This window comes from Pantherophis guttatus, chromosome 1, assembly GCF_059756535.1.
Source record: "Pantherophis guttatus breed Tessera chromosome 1, ASM5975653v1, whole genome shotgun sequence".
Taxonomy (NCBI): Eukaryota; Metazoa; Chordata; class Lepidosauria; order Squamata; family Colubridae; genus Pantherophis; species Pantherophis guttatus.
This window is the reverse complement of record NC_142063.1, coordinates 296,105,061-296,129,688: the sequence shown is the minus strand read 5'-3', so window position 1 is coordinate 296,129,688 and position 24,628 is coordinate 296,105,061. Positions and strand designations below refer to the sequence as shown.

The 24,628-nt window shown below is 37.3% G+C and overlaps 1 protein-coding gene across 15 annotated transcripts in view; it reads left to right on the top strand.

Annotated features, from left to right (window-relative positions):
• Positions 1 to 24,628, top strand: part of MARK1 (microtubule affinity regulating kinase 1) — a 68,823-nt gene that overhangs the window by 11,548 nt on the left and 32,647 nt on the right. For 8 of the 15 annotated variants that reach the window (XM_087883177.1, XM_087883175.1, XM_087883176.1 and 5 more), the window contains exon 2: positions 24,017 to 24,220. In XM_087883177.1, coding sequence (XP_087739303.1) covers positions 24,017 to 24,220 — 204 coding nt within the window. Of the gene's footprint in view, positions 1 to 5,150; positions 5,216 to 21,760; positions 21,833 to 22,071; positions 22,206 to 24,016; positions 24,221 to 24,628 lie in introns of those variants that run through there. The other 7 variants (XM_087883174.1, XM_087883172.1, XM_087883173.1 and 4 more) reach the window with 3 other exon arrangements.

Sequence of the window (24,628 nt, the reverse complement as noted above, 5' to 3'; positions counted from 1 at the left end):
AGGTCTCTGAAATTGCTTCACTGTAGATTGAATAGAGTTAGTGGGTAATTGGGTTTGAGTAAATGCAGAATATTGAAAAAGATTATTTAATTTCTCTAATAAGTTTCAAACCAAGGGTATCTGTTTTTAGCAATCCTAGCATTTATTGTAGACTGTGTACTAGAACTTTTATCTAATTTCCTTAATTGTGGTTAGATTGTTCTAATGGATTACAATCTGAAGTTAAGTATGGTTGTTATTGTCTCTTCTCCCCGTATATAATTTTCCTAGAGTGAGTCAGCAATTGATAAATAATTGAAATACTGTAGACAAACAGTTGCTTTTAAAATAATTTTTATTTTGATTTGTTGTCCTTTCCCCGATTGAATATTCTTATACTCAAGTTTTTAAAATTATTATTACACTAAATATTATCCAGAAAGGTATTGATATTTTTAAGAATGAACCAAATAGGATTTCAAAGAATTGATTTCTCTTTGTCTGCACTCACTGCAGCCTCTGCAAAGAAAAATGAAGGATAATGGTTTCTCTAGACACAATGCTCTTGGCTATCAGAAACTCTTCCAGAGGCAAAATCTGTTTAACTTCAAAAGGAATGTGATTTGTAGATAAAGTCCCGACATTCTAGATTTTCAACCAACCCGTGATCTGAAAGATGGGGGAGAAAACATGATTTACATTGATTGCCTGAATTTGACATTTTGCATGCTGGATTTTAAAGTTTGAGTTGATTGTTTTGTTTCTTTTATTCAATATATGGATGACAGTCCTTTACTGTTTGGTTGTTCCTCTTATAATAGTTAAAATGAGCTGGAAAATATTTAAATATGTTCATATGAATGTTCTTTGGATTCCTGTAGTCAACTTCAAATGTTTTATTTGAACATTTATTTTCTTAATAGTAATGCATAAAAATTCTGGAGAGAAAGCCAAGACTTCTGTGTAAGATTTAAACAATAAAAAGATGGCAGGTTTTGTTTTTCACCTGGGATCACAAAAAGATAGGGGTTGAGAAAAAATACAGGAGATTAATGTGTAGACATAAAACAGCACTGCACTACTATCACTGTCATATTCTTAAACTGGATAGGGCTAGGATCCATTTTGGGAGGCAGTTTAAGGAAGTTTAAGGGCTGTGGGTGGTACCTTAATTGTTTGCAAGGCTTATTGTTGCTTAAACCCAAATCAACCCATCTGAAATATAAAAAAGGCCTCGGATTTTTGTCATCATCCATTTGGGGTCTGGAGACCACAAAGAGAATGATGGGCTGTGCTTTTTATGTGCTTGGCATGGGATATGAGAATGCTAACATTTGACATTTATTTGTATTAAATGACCTATTATTTGTATTAAATGAACTTGTTAGTTTCACATTTAAATGTTCCACAACTCTTTGTTGACTTCTGTAGATTGGGCCCACTTTCATATTAGTAGGCTTGTATTGTTGCCGTAGGAAATCAAATTTAATTAACTGATTATTTAGCCATTTTTTTACATACTGTATATTACATTCCTCCAATTTTATAATATAAGGATTTCTCAGCTTGTAGTCCATCTCACTTCCTGTGTATGGATGAGGATGTAAGTAGAATTCAGATGATTTTGATGATGTAAAAATGAGTTCCACTGTATCTACTTTTCTGGAAATAGCTTTTGTTTTCTGGACTTGGAAGCACCAGAGATATTTGCAGAAGCCTCTAGAGATCAAGCCCACCATTACCGGCAAGTAAAGTCCAAGGCTGACTTCCAAGTTTGTTTTAGATAAAGACTACCTGAAGTCAGACTCAGCTCCTGCTGACTACCTTATTTCTCCTGTAGTTTGCTTGGAATAGTACAAAAGTCATTCACTGGTATCCAGTTTGATTATCTTAAATAGTGAATATATTTTTTGTTAGCTCTTCGTAGTTTTAATTTGATGAGTCTTGCTTTCCTTTAAGAAAAGTGAGATAACTCTGCACAACAATTGCCTTAGTATAGTTTGGAAGTAAGAAATGCACCATCTGCCATAAGGCACCAGAAATGAAGGTGCCAAACAAGAATTTTTTTAGAAACTAACAGATATAGGATATGGGTCCCAGAAATATTAATATTTGCCTCGCTGTTGATGCATTTGTCAGATATTTCACGGTTTTTCTAGAGTAATAATGTACAGATGAAATTACTTTCAAAATAGTAGTCTCATGTTCTCAATTATCAACAAGTACATTGAGGGAAAGGATTGATAAAAAAATGGAACATTAAACAACATGTATGCATGAGAAACGCACTTGAGAAAAGCAATGACACAGTTCTAACCATATCGTATTGCAAAATCTGACACTACTGGATTCATTGTGGCAGTCTGAAATGGTGATTATGATTATGATGACCACATAATTATAGTAATTTCTCCCCTGAACAATATATGATCCTGCAGCCTATGCAGGAATCTATTGTATCCCAAGTAGCTCAAGTGATCAGGAACAATCTGCAGTATCAAAAATAGATTTTTTTAAAAATGTAAACATACATTTTAAGGGGAACTTTATTTTCCTTTTGACGAAAACTTCTATATACTGTAAAGTTTCATGTACATTTTTAAAAATAATTTCCCCAAATGTGGGATATAAAAGATTTCTAAAAATCACATCATTTTTTTAATGATGTGAACCAGGAGATTGCTTTTCACAGTTAGACATTTAATTACCTATAATAGATATATTAGCCATCCCACACATTAAAATACCACAATTTTTTCCTCTGCAACTGCCACAACTGCCATTACGCTTTACCAACTGCATTGCATAGCGATGGAGTTGCCTGTCCCAATTACTGTAGTTAAGTGAGGATTACCTGTATGCTATTCATAAGCCAGTTCCACTAAGTTCAGTGAAACTTCTACCAAGGTCTGTATTCTCATCTTAAATGACTTTTAAAAAGATGTGAAGGAAACATAAAGTAGCTGAGCAATTAAAAGCATGCATGCCTCTGACTAGTAGGTATGAACTCACTAATTGTGAGTTTACACATTAATTTACAGCAAATCAGTATTCACTTGTTACTTATTTTCATATAATGAATAACAATGATGGTATTTCTTACATTTCTTATTTAATATTGGACACTGAATTATTTTCAAGAAGAGATGTGTGGACTCTGTGAACCAATCTCTCCATCTCCTAGATGTGCAGCTGGAGACAAAAGTGTGATAGGAAAACGTCAGAGTCATTGGGAGTTGGGTGGCGTACAAGTTTAATACATTATGGCTGGTTGTACAGCCAGTTATTTAGACTGGATTTGGTAGTTATCAAGTCCTTCCCAAGGACTCCACCACCACCATCTTAACCTTTTTGACTCCCCCCTTTCCACTACTAAGAGCCATAATTTATTAAACTTGTAGGCAACATTCAAGACTAGCTGTAATTATGAAGTAGAGGAGTTGCCATAGTGAGTAGTTCCATTTTTATTTTATTATAAATATTTTATTATAAAATAAAAATCATTTCATAAATTTGGGAGAGGTGGCTTATGAGCAAACTGACTGAAAACAGTGTAAAAAAATCAAATTATTTGGTATTGTAAGTAATCGTTATATGGTTGCTGCTGTTTTAAAGGTATTAAGTAGATGTAATGCTGTACTTTCATGTTTGTAAAAGTTCTATTGGAATATCACTATAAACTTATATTTTGGAAATCTGTATTTTGTTTTTTGCTTCATTAAATGTAAATGTTAAGCTCTTGAGGGTTGGGGTAGAATATGGTAGCAATATCTTGCTATTTGTAACTGCTGAGCTCTGATTCAGCGATAAAATAAAAATATATCTAATAAATAACATTGTTTTATATCCCTTATGACTGTGTGATGCCTATGCAACCTTTCAGTTCCTTTTCAGTGATCAGTAAAGTATCTGACCATCTGAATTGCTGAATAAATACTGCTGACCACATGTTGAGAAAAAAGACTGAGTTGAATGGTTTACTTATCTGCCTTAAGAACGACTAACTTACTCCTGATCAGAAGCAGCATTGGTCATTTTCAGTTAATAGACTTCAGAACACATTGTTGTATTTCTTATCAGGAAATATAGATGGCTAGTTTGGCTGAAAATCACAAGAATATTCTTTGTTAATTAGGATTGACCTGTGCTGATTTCTGCTGTTTCATCTGGAGGTAGAAAATTACTTTCTGTGAGGGCAAGGCATGTCTTCCTTAACTGAGTTCTTGGATTCTTAGGTTTAGACAAAGCAATGACAGAGAATCACCTATCTTTAGTGCACTGTTATAATAACATATGCATACTGTTAATATGCATGGCTACATCAAGCTTTGTATCTTTTTGTACTTTTTACTTCAAAGCCATAGAAATTAAATAAATATAGCACTTGTCATCATGGTAGTTTTTTAAAAAATTGCAAAGTTGCCTATCCAGCACATGATTACAATATATCAATAAAAATATGCAAAATCAAAATATGGCCTTTTCAGTTTAGAACTAGGTTCACGTATTTCAGTAGAGCATAATATGATTTTGTTGCTTTAGCTCTACATGATGAACCAAGCTACTAAACAATGATGCCTTGGTGCAATGCATGAATTCAGTATATGTCATTAAACTGGTTGCTCACTTAACCATATTACTATGCCAAACAACCACATTTTAAAATTTTTATTTCTATTATTATTCCAATTTTCAACTGCACCCACTCATGAATGGCTCTAGGAAGTTTCCAAACAGCACAATCAGTTAAAAGACAATAATAAAAATGATCATGGTTTGAAATTATGAATATCATTTCTATTTCTGATGGGACTAAAAGTTAACTAGGCCAGTATTGATATATGAAAAATAAATGGTTAATTTTGACAATAGATTAATTTTATTACTAGTAATTTTGTTGATTCGATAAAATAAGTGTTGTGCCATTAAATGATGGATTATAATGAATTATAACATTAAAATGGTATACTTTTATGTTTTAATCATGAATATTAGATATTGATATCCGAACATACTACTGTTCCTTTCTTTTGCTTTTATTCTTAAACACTAGCACCTACCTACTGCTACAAAATTGGCTCTATGCTTCTGCAGTAAACATTGCCTAAACTATATTATCTGTTACACCTTGATTATTGTCTTGCTACTGATTACTATGTTTCTATTTTCAGTCAATGCTTTTAGCTACAGCAGGTGGTCAGAAACAGGAACTTCAACATACTGTGACTTCTGCAGGGTTAGTAGATGATCAGCTTTAATAGCTTCTTATTATGCTATCATAATAAAATGTAAAAAGGAGGCTGCTACCTTAATGAGAGAAGGTTTGTGAACCCTTTAGAATTATCCATAATCCTGCAGTACCATGATCTACAATGTGATCAGAGCTTTATCTAAATTGTATTAATAGATAAAGAGATTCTGGTTAAACAAACAACATGAAACTGTGTCATGTCTTTATTGAACACATTACCAGGCTATTGAGAACCAACTCAACCTAAAGCAGGATTCTCACTGAATCATTTTAGTAAGATTTACTGAAAAAGCAAGTAACAAGGTTCCAGAAATCTCAATGTCCAGAATACTTTCACCTTAGAACCTAGTTTATTTTTCAGTTTATTAGGAGAAAGGCTTTCTCAACTTTTTTCTTCTGTCCTGCTTAAGAACCAATGAGATATGACTCTTTTCTTCTCAGATAAGTGAATATATATCTTTGTCTATATTATGCACCTTGATCAAATTCATCAAATTTCTTTGTTGGAAAAGGTACATTATGCCTGCAGATATGGTCTTTACAACACAGGCATGTGGAAGTAAATGATACCCAAGTCAAAAGAAATTGTTGGAGACCCTAGAAGAGGGCTGTTGATACTCATGAGGCTAAAAAGGGCTATAAAACTATTGCCAAAGACTTTAGCTTCCATCAATCCACAGTAATGCAGAAAATATACTTATTTATTTATTTATTTGTTTGTTTCCATTTCTATACCGCCCTTCTCCAAATAGGACTCAGGGCGGTGAACAGCCAAAGTAAAAAAAACAGAACATACAAAATTTAAAAACAGTTTAAAATAATTAAATATTTTGGCCGTAAATTAAAACAACCCAATTTAAAATCAATTTAAAATTTAATTCAAGCCAGCCCAGCTAGTTGAAATAAATAGGTTTTCAGGGCCCGACGAAAAATCCGGAGGTCTGTTATTGTACGTATCTCTGGGGGGAGGTTGTTCCAGAGGGTGGGCGCCGCCACAGAGAAGGCTCTCCCCCTGGGGGTCGCCAGCCGACATTGTCTGGCAGACGGCACCCTGAGGAGGCCCACTCTGTGCGAGCATACTGGCCGGTGTACACATGAAGCGTACACATGAAGAAAACATATTTCTGTTTCCAGAGTTGTCCAGCAAAAATTACTGTAGCAGCAAAGCATACAAGAGCTTGAGAGGTTTTCAGATGCTGTTTGTGTTTTGAACAGCTCTGTAGTTTTATGTCCTTTGCCGTTGAACCCCATGTTTTGTGGTTAGAATTAGGGTATCGTGTTAGAATGCAGTGTTTCATTTTGGCTAAATATGAGAAACCTCCTATCCCAGTTTGAAACCTCAACTTTTTATCCTGTGGGCTCAATTAGATTAGAGAAAACAAAATACTCCACAGGATTGGGAATATCATGTGGTGCCCCTTTGTTCTTTAAGGATCTAGACAGGTTGCAGTTCCTGAGGAAATGATGGATTTTGGATTATACCAGCAAATTCTATAGGAAAATGTTAAATTACTTGTCTGTGTCTTGAACTTTAAATGAGTGTAGGATATGCAACAGACAATTCATGTTTTAGAGACTGATTTTAATGAATGATTGTATGATGTAAAATAAGGAATCAATGTAAGTATATCAGTGAGTTGAAGCAATTCTATAAAGAGAAACCAGCCAAAATACCACCAAACTTGTGTGATGGATTGATCAACAGATACAGAAAATACCATTGTTGCTAAAGGAGGGGCTAGCAGTTATCAAGTAAGGTTTGCATGTAGCCCTTGACTTACAACCATTCATTTAATGACAGTCAAAGTTACAACACCACTGAAAAAAGTGACTTATGACCAGTTCTCAAACTTATAATCATTGCAGTAGCTCCACAGTCACGGGATCAGACTTTGGGTGCTTGGCAACCAGCATGTAATTACAATGGTTGCAGCATCCTGGGATTGTCAATTGCAACCTGCCTTGGAAACTTCTGACAAGCAAAATCAATGGGCGGAAGCCAGATTCGCTTAATGGTTGCATGATTCACTTAACAACTGTAGTGATTTGCTTAACAACCATGGCAAAAAGATAAAATGGCATGACTACTTAGCAACTGTTTTGCTATGCAACAGAAATTTTGGGCTCAGTTATGATTGTAAGTCAAGGACTACCCATAGTTTTCACAAGAAGACAATGAATATTGCCTTAGGGCAGAAGTCTTCAAATTTGGCAGCTTTAAGACTTGTGGACTTCAGCTCCCAGAATTCTCCCAGCATTCTGGGAGTTGAAGTCCACAAGTCTTAAAGCTGCCAAGTTTGAAGACCTCTGCCTTAGGGTGTTTGATAAAGTATGACATGGTACATTGTTTTGTGTGGTGCTTGTTTCTTTATTAATAGGATTTGAAACACTGATCACATTGTAGGTCACAGTACTGCAGAGTATTAAAGGGTTCATCAACTTTTACCACTACAGTTAATCCTCAATTTATGACCACAATGGCACCAAAATTTCAGGTGCTAAGAGATTAAGTATGATGTTACATGATTGCATTGCTTAATGAGAACAGTCTTGGCATCCGCTGTTGTTAGCTGAGGAACCACACCACAAGCCAATCCATTCTGGGCTTGTTCTCTCCCAATCCCAAGTCTCAGTAAAATAAGGGATTGCCTCCATCGCCCCCCTCCCCCCCATCAATGCCCATTTGGCCATCCTACACTCTGCCACCAGCAGTCCCAGGGCCCACGTGATTCTACTGCTGTTTGTAACACCATGGCTCTGGGGCTTCTTGGTGCACTTCAGCTCTGGGGTTGCAAGAAACTACATAAAGCAGCCATGGTGGTTCCAGTAGTTCTGGGCAGAATGAATGCCATATCAAAAAAGTATTGGACAGCAGTTAGAAAATTGACAGAATTTCTGATTGTTGCAAAAGGCCATACTATTTGGACCCATACATATATTACGTTAATACATTACGACATCTTAGGTTGATGGGAAGAATTCAATGTGTATGAAGTCCAACACCAGCTAAAAATCTGGCAGCTGTAATTTCACATTGTTGTATATATAATAGCATTAATAATTTATTAAACTTGCACACCACCCGACTCTCAACGACTCTCAACAATTTATGCTTAGATTCTCCTTGGAAATTCTTCAAACTTGTGGTCCTACTTAAGTTAAATGCACAATGGGTTTAAACAAACTTGCATAAAAAAGCACAAAGGTTGGCAATAGATTTCTCCTCAAACGTTGATTGTTAAAAAAATAATATGCCAATAGTTGTGGTTGCTGAGAATGGCTATATATTTCATAATCTGGCATATAAGAGATTAATGCAAATTGGAGCTATGGTTACTGTTACAGCCAACTTGACACCTTCAAGATATACAGGTCTCCAGCATTTGGAATTCTTCAGTGTCAGGCTTCACACTAGTCACAGCAGTAACTCATAGCTCTTTGAACACTTAACACCCCACTCAGCACTTGGGTGGACTTGGGAGAAGACTCGGATACAACTTGGTAAATTAGAATCTTTACTGAAAGCAACATTGAAGACTTTAAGACATAGTTGACTGCCTGCTGCAAAACAGATCATGCTCGCTAATATGGGAAACACTGCTTCTCACTTTTCCAGCTTCAGCCTTTTATCCAGAATTGTGGCTTAGTTACAGTCATTAACCAAGCTAGAAGCATCAAATCAGGGAAAGCTAGTCAAAGAGGAGATTTTTGCACATAACTTTGTGATGCAGTAATATTATTGTGCAGTAATACTTTGTGCTAGTAACATGTCATATTTTTTGTGCTGCATCTCCAGTATGAAAATGTCATAGAAAAACTGCTTTTTGAGGGTAAAACTTAAATCCTATCTTGCATAGCAATATAGACTTTCTGGTTTGGATGATTCATCAATCCATTTGACAGGAACTTTCAGTTTGCTTTCTGAGAAAGTAGATTTTCCGTTGTTATGCTGAACCCTTACTTATAGCATTTGACAGTTAGAATAGTACTGACATTTTTATTTCAATTGTAGCTGTTGATTATACAGCTGTATCTGTATTTATCTACATCTATCAAGAGAATTGAAGTAAATGTATTTATATACTGCAGGCAGACTTTGCTTAACAACCGTATTTTCAGTGACTGTTTGAACTTACAACAGTGCTGAATGAGTGCACTTACAACTGGTCCTTGTAGTTATGACAGTCACAGCATCCCCTTGATCACATGATCATGATACAGGTACTCAGTGTCTCATTCACAGTCACAGTGTTGCAGCTCCCCACAGTCACATGATCACCATTTGCGACCTTCTTTGCCAGCTTCCGACAAAGTCAATGAGGAAGCTGGCAGGAGGTAGCAAATGGCAGTCATGTGACATCCCTGCTTAATGACCTCTGGTGATTCACTTAACGGCAATTGAAAATGCTGGAATTTCCATGGCTAAGTGGCATTGTCATATCCCATGCTTTAGAGCTGCATTACTTAGTGATAGAAATTCCAGTCCCAATTACTATCATGAAGTATGGACTATCTATATATTTCATAAATTATCCTTTAAATTTAGCTCATTTCTGACAACTTATTAAGCTCTTTACTATTTTATTTATTTATTTATTTATTAAATTTATATGATTGTGGACTTTGCACGCATACAACAATAAAATGTGTGTGTGTGTATAAAACAATAGTTACTTAAAACCATGATAAATAATTATTAAAAACATTAAAAACTATAAAAGCAGAAATAGAAAATAATATATGGAGAGATTTTGATAATAATGGAGCACCTCATGAGTTCACCCATCCCCCGGACCCCACAGACCTAATGGCATGACCAGGTCTTGAGGGTTCTTCTAAAGTTCAGAAGTGACAGTGCCGCCCTCCTCTCTGGGGAGAGAAGATTCCACAGTGCGGGCACCACAGCAAAAAAGATCTGTCCCCTAGGGCTCGCCAAATGTAGCTCCGTAGATGATGGAACCCAAAATTGCCCATTCTGTTCAATCAGGTGAAACAAACAGACTATTATACTATCGATTACTGATTTGTAAAAAAAATGCTGAGTTTCAAATAATAGACTTCTACATTATTTCCCTTTGTATTTGTACAGTATAAAAACAAAATAATTCTGCAGAGCAAACTTTTGTTTCTTCAGCATTGCATAGTCCCAACAAAAATGTTGAGTCTTATGTGAAAAAAATTCAACAGACTAAAATTTTCTAATCCAAACAAATTAATGGAAATTTGAAACAATTTTTGAAAATAGAATATTTAATTTGGCTAGAATATTCAAATTAAACATTTTTACAGATTATCCAGATTAAACTCTTACTGCTGTTTTAATATACTAAGACTGGTTCAGATCACAGACACCCCAATACATTGCACCATAAATGAACATTTGGACAGCCCAGTTAACTTTTCATTTTATATGCTGTAATTAAATATAGATGGGCAAACTACTTTGCTAATCTATATTACTTTTTTGTATAGTAGTTTAATTTTTTTTCAGTACTTAAGTATGTCCTGTTGTGAATTCCACGATAACGGAGGACATCACAAGACAAGAAGTAGAATATCTTGACTAGGTCTCCAGATTTGCTTTAGGCAAGCTTGGGAATGTTACATTATTATTACACTATTATTAATTGACTAGTGTATCTGGATTAAGTGTACTGAATTCAGATCCATATTCAGCCATGAAGTTCCCAATTGCAATGGACATTTTTTCCATCTGACCTCTACCTTCCATTAAGTTAATAATAATCATCCTGTTAACGCCATTCTGAACTTTTTGAAAAGAAGAATATGGAATACAAGAAGCCTAATTGGAATATAAATATTCCAGATAGTAGGTTAGATATGTCATCTTAAAAAGAAGAGGCCAGTGTTAAATTCCCACCGACCCCCACCCCTATGCCAATTGTTATTTCTGCCTTGTAGTTTTAGTTTAAGTGAAAACTAAAGTACTTTGTTTGTTGTATGTATATGGGTAGTTATTACTTAAGGACCATTTGTTCAGTTGACAGTTCAAAGTTACATTATTATGTACAATTTCATTTCTCATCTATTGATTAATTTTCTCTATGATCCTATTAAAAATTACAGTTTGACAATCCCTTGTCAGAAGAAAGGGCTTCAGAAGTATATTCAAGGCTTTGGAGGGTTATATATTATGCATCCAAGGGGTGAAATCCAGCAGGCTCTGACAGGTTCTGGAGAATCGGTAGTGGAAATTTTGAGCAGTTCAGAGAACTGGCAAATACCACTTCTGGCTGGCTCCAGAGTGGGGTGGGAATGGAGATTTTGCAATATCCTTCCCCCTGGAGTGGGGTAGGAATGGAGATTTTGCAGTATCCTTCCCCTGCCACGCCCACCAAGCCACACCACGCCCACAGAACCGGTAGTAAAAAAAAAATTGGATTTCATCACTGATGAATCCCAATGTAGAAAATTATTGGAAACAGCATCAAGCAAGTAGACAAACATCTGCAGTTGAGGGTTTGATCATTTTAGGCAGATTTTTAATTTCAGGAGAAATTAAAGAATACTCAGGTCATATCACCAGCCTTTTGTACAACCTTTTCCAAAAAGAGAAGATTAGAAATTAATCAAATATTATCAGTGCTGCTGGTCCAATCATAGTTTCCTCAGGTGGAGGCACAGCATTGTCTCTTTAAAGGCAGATAGGATGGCTCCTTCACTTAAAGATGAGTTAATTGCTGCTTGAACCTACTGGTAGGCCACCTCCTAGGAGGCTTTAACCACTCCAGGAGGACATGGATGGCAGAATACAGGTGGCAGCATTGACATCCTCGAGGACCCTTTCACTTCCTTGATATTCACAGGTTCAAAGTCATCATGGATAATAAGGTAAGTCCCAACCCCAGTCAGTTCCCTAGGACTTCTTCCAAAGTCCAAATCAGAGTGACGTTATCTGTAAGTTTCCTAAAACTATTTCTCACAATGGCCCTTCAACTATTCTTCTTGTCCCTTGGCTCCCTTGAAAGACTGTTTCCATCTTTTCTTAGCAGCAGTCTACCGTGTTTCCCCAAAAATAAGACAGGGTCTTATTTTCTTTTAAACCCCGAAATAAGGGCTTGTCCTTATTATCGGAGGATCCGGCAGAGAGAGGCTCCCTCCGTATGCCATCAAGCCCCGCCCCTCTGGGGGGAGAACGCGAGCAGCCCAAAGGCACCAAGCCGCGTGAGCGCCTGTTCCCTCTCCCGCTTGCACACCTCCCAGGCCTCACCATGTTGATGTGGGTGAAGCCGGTGAGCACCTGGCTGGAAGCCGCTGGAAGTGGAGAAGACGCCGGTCGGGCCATCCACCTGCTGCCATGTCTTTCAGGAGCTGGGGCAGAGTGTCTTCCGGCAGCCGGGCCAGAGAGGTGGCGAAGGGCGAAGTGAGCTGCAGCCCCGCATGGGGAGACTGCACCGCTGCCATCTGAGCACTGAGGATGGCTTCCTCTGCGGCTTTCAAACCCTGGCTGGAAGCTGCTGGAAGCGGAGAAGACGCTGGTTGGGCCAAGTCTTCCGGGGCAGCCGCATAGGTTTGGAACCATAGAGCAGGAAATGCACTCCCAGAGCGGCCACTGCCAACGCAAAGTCTTTCAGCAGCAGCCGCTCTGGGAGTGCGCTTCCTGCTCTATGATTCCAACTCCATACGGCTGCCCTGACTCCTGGAAGACTCAACAGCAGGGGGCTGGTGACAAGAAGTGCCAGGCGGCTGCTGTCATGTGAGCGGGGCAGGAGTTTGCAGGTGAGGGGGATGGATGGGTGGATGAATGGATGGGCGCCAAGAACGTTGGGGAGAGAGAGAATGAGAGGCAGCTCCAGATCAGATCAGCTGATCTGCAGATCACAATAAAGGGGCCCAGCCGACCGGGGAAGGGAAGGTTTGCCTCCGGTGCTGGCCACGCCCACCGTTCACTAGGGCTTATTTTTGAGGAAGGGCGTATATTTACGCCCACCCCAAAAATCAGTTTTGGCCTTATTTTCAGGACATGTCTTATTTTCAGGGAAACACGGTAGATGTGTCTTCTGACTCTCGTCTGCATCTTAAGTCATGCTCTGGTTCATTTTCAAAGTGCAGAAAATCTGCTTCACACAAATGCATTGCAGGAGGGGGAATAAAACTTTAATGAACCTCATTTCCTAGAGTTGAGGTTTTTTTTCCTTTTCACTTTGTTCCAAAGTGCACTCAGTGTATTTGGTGGGAGGTTTTTTTTCTTTTTTTAATGTAGCACAATGTGACATTGTTTTGAATCTCGATAAGCTGTTCTTGTAGGTTAGCAGTGGTTGAAATGTCATCAACCATATCTTCAGTGTCAGTAACAAATGAGCTGCATATTCAGTTGCATTTCCATCCTCTAAAATGTAGCAGAGAATGAAAAGTTACCATTGTCAAATAACACCTTGAGTATATATTTACAGTATGTAGATAATGAAAAAAAAAATACTTTTCAGTCATACGGCTTATGGAACTCAGTAAGTTGAATATTTCATTACAAGGTCATAAGCAGTGGTTGGTCTAACAGAGAAAGGAAAGCGGAAAATATGGACTAAGAAAACAAAGGAAAACAAAACTGCTTTTTCCCCCAGCATAAAATATGCTTTTGAAAATGAATTGTCTGACATAAAAATGTTATCATCAGACATTTGGACAAAGCAAATCTTGAATTTCCTTGCTAAATTCATTCCCAAAATTTATATTCATCATGGTTATAAACCATGGGGGATTTTTAAATTTTGCTTTGCAGTTTGCCAGGCAACCTAAGAATAAGAGCATCTTGTTGTGCAGAATATACAGTTTTATCTTTATAGTCTAGATTGTCAACTCACTGTCATTTAAGTTATTTTTTAAAAGCTCTATTTTTGCCATCAAAGTTCTGTGTTCAGCTTCAAGGTGCCTTTTTAGATCATTCTAGTTTAGTTATTCATTACTTAGTACTTCACCCCAGATTTCACACTACGGCTTGACAATTCCATGATCAATAAGAAATGTGAAATTTTGTCTAAAAAGATTCTCTTTGTACTGTTGTTTTACCATATTTTGAGATTATACAAGTCCAAATTTGTTTTTAAAAAGTGCTATATTCACAACTTAGACTACTCACCTTTTCTGCTTTTTTTTTTTTTTTACATACAGCAACCAGAGATTCCATACAGGACACCCATAGTATCACATAATAACTAAGTGCACAGCAAGATATAATAACCTTGCAGGAAAACAAATCTGTTTATATTGCAGTACAGAATTTTTAGTCAAGGGCACTGTGAGTCAATAAGAAGGAAAGGCCTATAGATGCTGAGAATTTGAAGTTTGCAGAAGACTCTCAAAGATAGCAGAGAGGTTGTGTATACACTCAGGTCAAATTCGCCTCTTTCCATTGAAAATCTACTTAGCGCTGTTGAATCAGCTTTCAGCTCATCATGAACCCTGTGCAGAAGGAACTTTCAGTTTATCAACAGGACTGTGGTGTTCCACCCTAAAAGGCTTGGGAACTCATTTTAAATTCTTGACTCACAAGTGAAAAACCACTGAATTAGACATAGCAAGTCAGATAGAAGAGTTGGACATAGTTTTCTGCCATGCCACCCACTCTTTGGAACATCATTCCTTCTGAGGTTAGAATGTCCTGTCCCTGTTGGCTTTTCCTAAGGCCTTGGTTGTATGGATAACAGGTTAGATCACGCATAGCTGCTATGTCTTTTTAATGCTATTTTGTGTTACATATTTTGTGTTTTTCTTTTATTGGAAGTAGCCTAAACTGACATAAAAGTGAAATAGGCAGCTATAAGAATTGGGTAAATAAATAATATTGATATTTTCAAAAAAGATTCCATTAAAGCCCAGATTTAAAATATACATCTCTCTCCTCCACCTCTTTTCAAGCTTATGGTTTTAACATAAAACATAATGTTCCTTATAGAGCTAAAATATTCTGAAGTAGTTGTCTGTTGAATGTGTAAGTGCTTCATCAATTATGTAAGTCCATCTATTAAAATCCAGAAGGAAAGATGTTCCTATGTTCTGACTGGAAAGGCTATTATATTCAGTTGTGTGCAGTAATCACCCCGTTAGCATAGTATATCAGTTTCTAGTGGCTTAGGAGTAGACAGAATGAGTTACTGAGACTTCATTCACTGTTGTGCAGACATATAAAACAATTTTACCCTCTCTTATGAGATAAGAAAATAAAGTAGGGAGATTTCAAGAATTAGTGCAAGGATTCAAACTGAAAGATTCAGTCTGGAAATATGAGTGCAGGCAATTTGTTTAAAGTTTGGGAACAATTTTTCCAAATCAATTTGATAGTTTGCTTCAAAAATGACTTGATTTGTGTACTCCATTTTTTTAATAGTATTGAAAATGCTCCTGCTTCCTTCCCTTTTTTTTTTTCAATTTGAAGGAAGGGGGGAAACGGGAGTAATATGGATGACAGTTGCTGTTACATATGAAAAAAAGTTTGATCAGATGACATATCTATAAAAATGGTAGAATATCTGCTTCAAAGCCAGATGATAATATTTGAATGTTTGGACAAGAACTGCTTACTTTACTTATTGTCTACCAGTGATGGTGATGTTGAAAATAACCATGGCAAATCATTTTGTCTTTATGATGGCTTTCTTCAAACAGCTGAATGGAGATGCAAACAGCTGCACCATAACAGATTCCATAGTGTTGTTGGAAATTTATGAATTTAGCCTGAATAGAAGATTAAGCACCATTCCAGTTCAGCTGCCTTAATGTCTCTGAACATGAGAGAAAATTATTTGTCCTGGGTGGCTGTCTAGAAACTTTGCAGAGTCTAGTGTTCCACTAGAACAGTGATGGCTAACCTTTTCTTCCTTGGGTGCTAAAAGCATGTGTGCATACACTATCGCACGCATGTGCATGCCCACACCCATAATGCAGTGCCCCTCCGGCATGCCACACCTGCACATGTGTGCGCGACCCCCGCACATGCGCACGCGATCCCCCATTTTGGCCTCACATCTCAAAACAGCTGGGAGGGGGGAAAAGCCTCACCTCCCAAAACAGCTGGGAGGGGAATCTCCGGAGATCTTGGAAGGCATGGCAGCAGAAAGTGAGGAGAAAGGTAGCCCCCCCCCACATGCACGCTTGTCTCCTGCTTGCAAGGCAGAGACCCGAAAATCAGCTGGCCGGCGGCAAGCTCTGGAGCATGCACAGTGGAGCTGAGCTGGGCGACAGGTCACATGCCCGCAGAGAGGGCTTCATGTGCCACCTGTAGCACGCGTGCCATAGGTTCACCATCACGGCACTAGAATATAAGCAATGAATATTAATAAATATCTCAGAATTCTAGAATGCTCTTTGCTCCAGAAAAATAGTATGTGAAAGAACTGATCTATTGTCCAGCATATGAAACACGCCCCATTTTCAGTCTCCTCACATCCCATTTTCAGTCCCCTTGTGCCCCATTTTTGGCCTCCACGCATCCCGTTTTTGGCTCGTTCGAGGCATCAGGGATTGCTGCCAATCACCACCGCCTGAAACGGGCCAAAAACGGGATGCACGGAGGCCAAAAATGGGGCATGTGGAGACCAAAAATGGGACACAAGGGGGCTGAAAATGGGAGTGTGGAGGCCGCGATAGACGGTGGTGATCTCGGCAGCTTGGAACAGCTGATCGGCAATATTCCGGGAGGCCGATCCAACTACCAATCAGCTGCTCGTTCTAAATCAGGCTGTGCTGAAGCTGACCAGGCTTTTTGCTGTTTGCTGCAAGGATAGAAATTGCTGGGAGGCAGAGGCCAAAGGGTGGGGGCTGGCAGGTGGGTGGGGCTTCAGCAACGTTTGCTCTATAAGACACATAGACATTTCCACCCACTTTTGGGGGGAGAAGTGTGTCTTATAGACCGAAAAATACAGTATATATACACACACATGCACACACGTATACATACATACACACATATACATACAGTATATATGCGTGTGTGTTTATTATATATTATACACACACACACACACACAAACACACAGATACAAGATGATACTTTGCGTGATGTAATACCATTGCTAAATGGAATACCTATATTTTATTTGTCTTTCACAACAAGTGTTCCGTTTCTTTCATTATTCAAAAACTTTAAAGTGTATTCTAATTACAACATATTACATAAATCAGAAGCTTGATTTAATTTGGTTTAGTTTTATATTTTTTTCCAGGAAATCATTACCTGTATAACCCTTTTAAAAATCCTAGCATTTTTCCTGCAAGCATAGGGTCTCATGGTATATCTTTGACATATTCATCTTCCAGGTTAATCTTAATTAACATTTTATATATCAGGTAAACAGGTGATCATCTCCGGAACATAAATTGATATCCAATTCAAATTTAGCTCCTGCGAAAATGAAACTTTTTTTATCAAGTTTAAATCTTTCAAAAATTTTATAATAATTAAACCAATCACAAACAAATCTTTCACTTACTAGTTGGGCTTTTGTTTTTATCTTAAATCACTCTTCAAACATCTTCAAATATCAAATATCTCTTATTATGTGTTAAGTAATGAATATATCATACTTTTGATTCAACTGAGTGTTGATCTATTGGTTGCAACAGGAATTGACCGATGCATTTGTTACCTGAGCCTATCATCATGGGGCTGAGAGACAGTGATTGGCCTAACATCCAACAGGCTTTTTATGCCTGAGGCAGGAATAGAACTCACAGTTTCCTGGTTTCTAGTCTAAACCACTAAGACCAACTGGTTCTCAAATTATTGTAATAACGTTTGTTTATGGTCAGCATTCGCAAGTGAATGATTTTAGATTAGGGATTTATTGGATTCCCTAGGATTTGTTTCACCATTTCTAGATGCAGCAGTTTGTGTGTGAAATGTTTCTGTGACTACATTGATGAGAGTGTGTATAGAAGCTTCATGCAGATAGTTTAGTTTAGTTTAGTTTAGTTTATTTGATTTGTATACCGCCCTACTCCCGAAGGACTCAGGGCGGTGAACAGCCAACAATAAAATACATAAATACACAAAATTTAAAAACCCGATAAAATCAAATTAAACTTTTTGGCCCAGACAAATTAAAATACCCCAATAATTTAAAAACAGGTTAAAATTTACATATTTAAAAAGGGAAGAGATTAGGCCAAGCCCGCTTGATGGAATAAAAAGGTCTTCACAGCACGGCGGAAGGAGCGCAGATCCGGGATCCTCCATATCTCCGGGGGGAGCTCATTCCAGATGGTAGGTGCCCCCACAGAGAAGGCTCTCCCCCTAGGGGCCGCCAGTCGACACTGTTTGGCTGACGGCACCCGGAGGAGTCCCTCTCTATGAGAGCGTACTGGCCGGTGGGAGGCTATTGGTGGTAGTAGGCGGTCCCGTAGATAGGCTGATTTGCTCTTTAAGTGTAGTGTAGTCATTATTATTTTCTGCCTTGGAAAGTATTTGTGAGCAGCCTCCACATGAAAGAAATATAACACAAGAAGTCCTCAAGAAAGGCTGGCATAACTGAATAAGAGTGGGAAGAAACATGCTGGTGTGTCTTTAAAGATAAGTGTATTTGTGTATGTTGACTAAAATTCCTTAGTTAGGAAGTTTGTTTGTTTATCAGGCTTTTTACAACATGTTTTCAAAACTGTTCTCTGAAGGCAATATACTAATTAAGACAATAAAACAAATGCAGAGAGTAGCGTAATTGGAAGGAAAGTTGTATACTCAGAAACAAATATGCCTTTCAAAACCCATACAGAAAATAATTGGGTGCTAACAAGCAGAATATTCTTAGTGTATGTCAATATGCTACATTTATCTCTCGGTGAGTTTGGGCAGCAGTTTTTTTTGACTTGCAACCCTCTATTAGAATTACCTGCTTGCATAGAATAGTGTGAATGCTTTTGATAAACTGCATTGTTTGTGCTTATGGCATGCAGGCCAAAATGTACTAAAGGTTGATGCCCTTATTTATATCTTTGCTATCTTATTAAATAAGATAATTTGATAATCAAAACTGTGATGAATGAGTAAGGTCAATATCTGTGATCCATCTGGTGACAGTCATGGCATATGGAAGATTGTGATTTGGAATTTAAGATGAATAAAAGGTACATAGCATGAATTAACATATGAAATGAAAACAAGTAAAATAAATACATAGTGTGTTTCTGAAATCAAGAAAAGAAAGGAAGAATATAATATCTGTAGGCCTGCTGAGTTTTTCCATGCATAATGAAGGGAAATGGAACGAAGGTATAATTATGAATGAAAAGGCTAAAATACTTGTTAGATAATAAGAATTGGAATCACATAGGTTATTATAAAAGTGTAGGAAAAGAGGAATCTATTGGTTGCTAATAAATGCATGTTATATTCTAAGGAAGGGTGATAGTGGAAAAAACAAAGATGCATTTTAGGAAAGTATGTTAAATGATCTGAATTAATACGATCTGTGGGAAAAAGTTGTTCTATTAGATGAGATGAGGAGTAAATAAACTAGAAATCAAGAATTTTGTCCACTTAGAAAGTTTCTGCCTAGAAAAAGAACTGAGTTTTAGACTCTCAATATTTTTACATAGCAAAGAAATATATATATTGTTTTAAAGTCGTTACGTTAATAATTTTGTTAAAACATTGAGAGAATTGGTGAAGGATATAATTGTGAATTTAGAGTTAGGTTATGAATGTTGGACAGACCATTTTTAGTAGTATTTGAAATGGACCTGGGGAAAATTGATTTCAAAGAAACATAATCAAAAGAAATGAATTAGAATAAAAGAGCTACAAGAAGAGGTTAATCCAGTATGAAAAAGTTATAAAAGATACATTAATCTCCCAATAAAATGCAAGGGAAATGTATATAGGGAAAGAGCAGGTGGAAGTAACTGCTTGGAACAGATTGAAAAGGCTTATGCTGCAGAATGCCACGAATATCTGTATAGCAACAAAATGGGGAACATGAAAAAGAATGCTTAATAAAACAATGAACTAAATGAGGATGTGGATGGAAACTTTTGTTGATTTTCAGAAAGTGACTGATAAAGTAAGTAGCCCTGAATTGGAGAATGCTTTGCATGAATCTGGAGTGGAAGATTGATTAAAATTAAAGTATGTGGGATAATAAATGGATATTTAGGGAATAGTTCAACATTGAACAGGGAGTAAAACAAGTTTGTATGAAATCCCCTTAGATACTTAATGTTTTTACAGATAAGTGAATAATGAATTTTGTTAGAGTTGTTTTGGTTGGAAATGTGAATGTACTTTTCTGTGCAAATGACACCATGGAGTTAAATGAGAACCCAGTTTGCAGGAAATATAGCAATAGCAATAACACTTAGATTTATATACTGCTTCACAGTGCTTTAAAGCCCTTTCTAAGCGCTTTACAGAGTCAGCATATTGCCCCCAACAATCTGGGTCCTCATTTTACCCCCTTGAAAGGTTGGAAGGCTGAGTCAACCTTGGGATAGCTTAAATATAAGATAGACCATATAATGCAATGAGGAACACGGATCTGCAAAATTAATGTAGTTATGTTTGTCAGACAAGATGGAGAAAACAGTTGCAAGTTCTACGTTTATGATGGGAAAACCAGAGCAAGTACACAAATTTGCATGACTTTGTCATTATTTAAAAGACTACTCTGTGATATAATGAGGTCACATGGTATGAGGCAGCTTCTGGGGGGAGAAACTTGAAGCGTAGACCAAGGAAAGTTTTTTAAAATATGCTAGGTTCAGACTATTTAGGACTACTGTTCTTGAGATATTTTAAATTATACTTCCTGTATCCTTAACCATATTTATATTCTGAATTAAATTGTAGAGAGTATGAAACGAAATTGCTTACCCATGGTATAGGGATTGAAAAACACATTGTTTCATATTTGGGAATGAATTGTAATTGTGTTTTCTGAGGAAAGAAAACAAGACTGGACTTTTGCAAAACATAGAATAAGGAACAGATGGACATTCTAATCATATCTCCTAAATATATAGCTAGTTCTCACTTAACAGAGAGTTAGAAAGAAGATCAAAGGCAACAAAGACCACCAGCCTGAGTTGATAAATACAGATAGCCAGCCACAAGATTCTGTAACCTGATCCCTTTTTCTTTGCAGTAAACTTGATTAACAAAACCTTATGAGAATCAAGCTTTTTTTTACTGTTTATTAGAGGACTTGACATTATTGTAATTAATCACCAATGTTACATCAATGTACTCTAATTAAACACCAATTAAACATCAAAAACAGCCCTAATGGCATAGTGGCTAGAATGCATTATTGCAGGCTAACTCTGGCCACAGCCTGGAGTTTGATCCCGAGGGGCTCAACGTTGACTTAGCCTTCCGAGGTTGATAAAATAAGGACCCAGATTGTTGAGGGCAATATGCTGCCATTGTAAACTGCCCAGAGAGAGCTGTAGAGCAGGGGTCCCCAACTCCTGGTCCGTGGACCGGCACTAGTCTGCAGCATGCCAGAAACCAGTCTGCGCAAACAAGCGAACCCTCATCAGCAGGATGCAGGCAGCACACGAAACCATGCCCCCTTCAGTCCATTGAAAAACCTCTCCATGGAACCGATCCCTGGTGCCCAAAAGGTTGGGGGCCGCTGCTGTAGGCATCATGAAGTGAGTATATAAGTCTAAATGCTTTTGCTAGTGCTAGTGCTATGTTCCATTTTGGTATGCCAATTTGTAAGTCAAATATTTTATATTCACTGCTGCTTCTTTATCATATCAAGAGCAGCCCAATGTATAAAAATAATAATAAATCAGCATTGAACAAATAATACAAAGATTTTCATTCTCTAGGTACTGTATATCCAATACAAGCTGACCTAATAAAACACTAGATATTTTCCTGATAGGGGACTCGAGACTCCAGGCATGGGGATTCACTCTGTCTTCCAACTCTATAGACTGAGTTCAAACTGAAGAGATGCCCCTCTGCTGACGCTCCCAATTTCAACTCAGTCTAGGCAAGAGGAGTTTGAGAGAAGAGGTAGTACATGAACCTGAGTTTTGTCTTGCCATACTAAAGTCTAGGAATAAAATAATACCGTTTCCCCAAAAATAAGACATCCCCTGATAATAAGCCCAATCGGGCTTTTGAGCACATACGCTAAAATAAGCCTCCCCCGAAAATAAGCCCTCCCTGAAAATATTTAAACGCAGAGCTGGAAATCAGGTAAGACAGCAAGAGGAGCCCCATCTTGCTCCATGCGCTCCAAAATAATAAGACTTCCACAAAAATAAGGCGAAGAGTTTATTTCAGGGTTCAAAAAAATATAAGACATGGTTTTATTTTCGGGAAAACATGGTAGTTAAAACTTGTTTGCTGTGCTGTACCTACAAATTATCAATATGTTTGGTATTATGTTGTACACTTTTAGCTGCTGTCAAAAAATGATACATAAGCTTTTAGTATATCCACTTTGAGTGGAAGGGATCACGTTAACTGAGGGAGAGAAGGGGATAGGATAGGGGAGGCTTCTGTGGGGTAAGACTGAGGGAGAGAAGGGGATAGGATAGGTTTCTGTGGGGCAAGGCTGAGAGAGAGAAGGGGATAGGATAGGGGAGGCCTCTGTGGGGCAAGGCTGAGGGAGAGAAGGGGATAGGATAGGGGAGGCTTCTGTGGGGTAAGCCTGAGGGAGAGAAGGGGATAGGATAGGTTTCTGTGGGGCAAGGCTGAGAGAGAGAAGGGCATAGGATAGGGGAGGCTTCTGTGGGGTAAGCCAGAGGGAGAGAAGGGGATAGGATAGGTTTCTGTGGGGCAAGGCTGAGGGAGAGAAGGGGGATAGGATAGGGGAGGCTTCTGTGGGGTAAGCCAGAGGGAGAGAAGGGGATAGGATAGGTTTCTGTGGGGCAAGGCTGAGGGAGAGAAGGGGAGAGGAGAGGCCAATCGTAACTACTCATTAATTGTCAAACTGTAAATGTCGATTTATCAAGCCCCATCACATTTTCGTAGCGAAACTTTTTGCATGTCTATAGTGTATTATATTGTCCCATATAGAGTTGAGATATTTTTAATTAATAACCAAATCAAGTGGTGAGTTTTGCTATATTCAACATAGGTTCAAGATAAAATGAATCTACACCCTAATTTTTTTTAATATAAACTTAACCTATAAAAATGCAGAATATAAACTAGATATATAGCTTTTGATGAGAAGACAAATGCATTCTTTTCCATTACGATACATAATTCCATCAAAACTTAAACATTAATATTTAATAAATAATCAATAGACTTGTAATAACAATGAATTTAGTCTAATATCTGCATCCTTTCTGTTATATTTTCTAAACTATGCAAATATAATATGGCGTATAATTTTCTTTGTAACCTTAAATAATTATTAAATGTGTTAAAACCTTTAAAAGAGATAAGTATACAAAAATGTTTTTATATTTTTCCACATTGTTCTCTGATTTCTCTCCTTTAATATCTTGTGACTTCTTGGGTAATAGAAAGGATTCAAGAGTATTTAATTGAAAATTAGATATTAGTTAAATTCAGAACTGAAATGTCCAAGTTTCAATTTAATAAAGAAAAATATAAAGAAAGGAAAGCATAGCATTTGCTTATTTTTGAAACATTATTTAGTTTTCTTAATCGTAATAATGAAAGTAATACTAGTAATGAAATATTTACAAAATAAATTATAATTTAGAATACTTTAAAAAATTGAACTCCTTTATACTGATTTGCTCTTACAATTTTCCAGCTTTTCTTTTCCCTTACTTTAACTATTTTAGAAATCATAAACCCTGTACAGTTTAAAGTAGTGATTGTTGTTTTCAATCTTGTAGCACACTTCTGCTGATGGATATTCTGAATCTCATATCCAACCCACAAAATCAAGTAGTCGACAGAATATACCACGTTGCAGAAACTCAATCACCTCTGTAAATGAAGACCATCCTCACATTGGGAACTATCGCTTATTAAAAACAATAGGAAAAGGAAATTTTGCTAAAGTGAAGCTGGCTAGACATGTCCTTACAGGTAGAGAGGTAAGTTTCTTTAGGCTAGGCTTGATAACTATTATTTTATTTGCAAAATGTGTGTCAGATATTTTTATTGTTGAAAATAAAATCCGGCATGTAAATGTGTTTTTTCTTTTTGGCTGTCTGCGGTGTATATACTTGAACTTTGTTCCTGAGGTGTGGCAGCTTTGTTAGTACCATAAGACACATAACGCCAGCAGCTCTGTGGGCAGATTTTGGTCTGTCACAATATTTTTGTAAAACACTGTACGGAAATTTTTAAAGTATAGTGTGGGTGGAAGAGAAACAATTCCCTTCTTGGCTTACTTATCCTTCTTTTTCCTGATGAGATTTCTAAATTCTAAATTAGAAGTACCGGTAGTCCCACTCAGGAGAAAAAGAAGTTGAAAACATTCAAGACAAAAACTTGTCCAT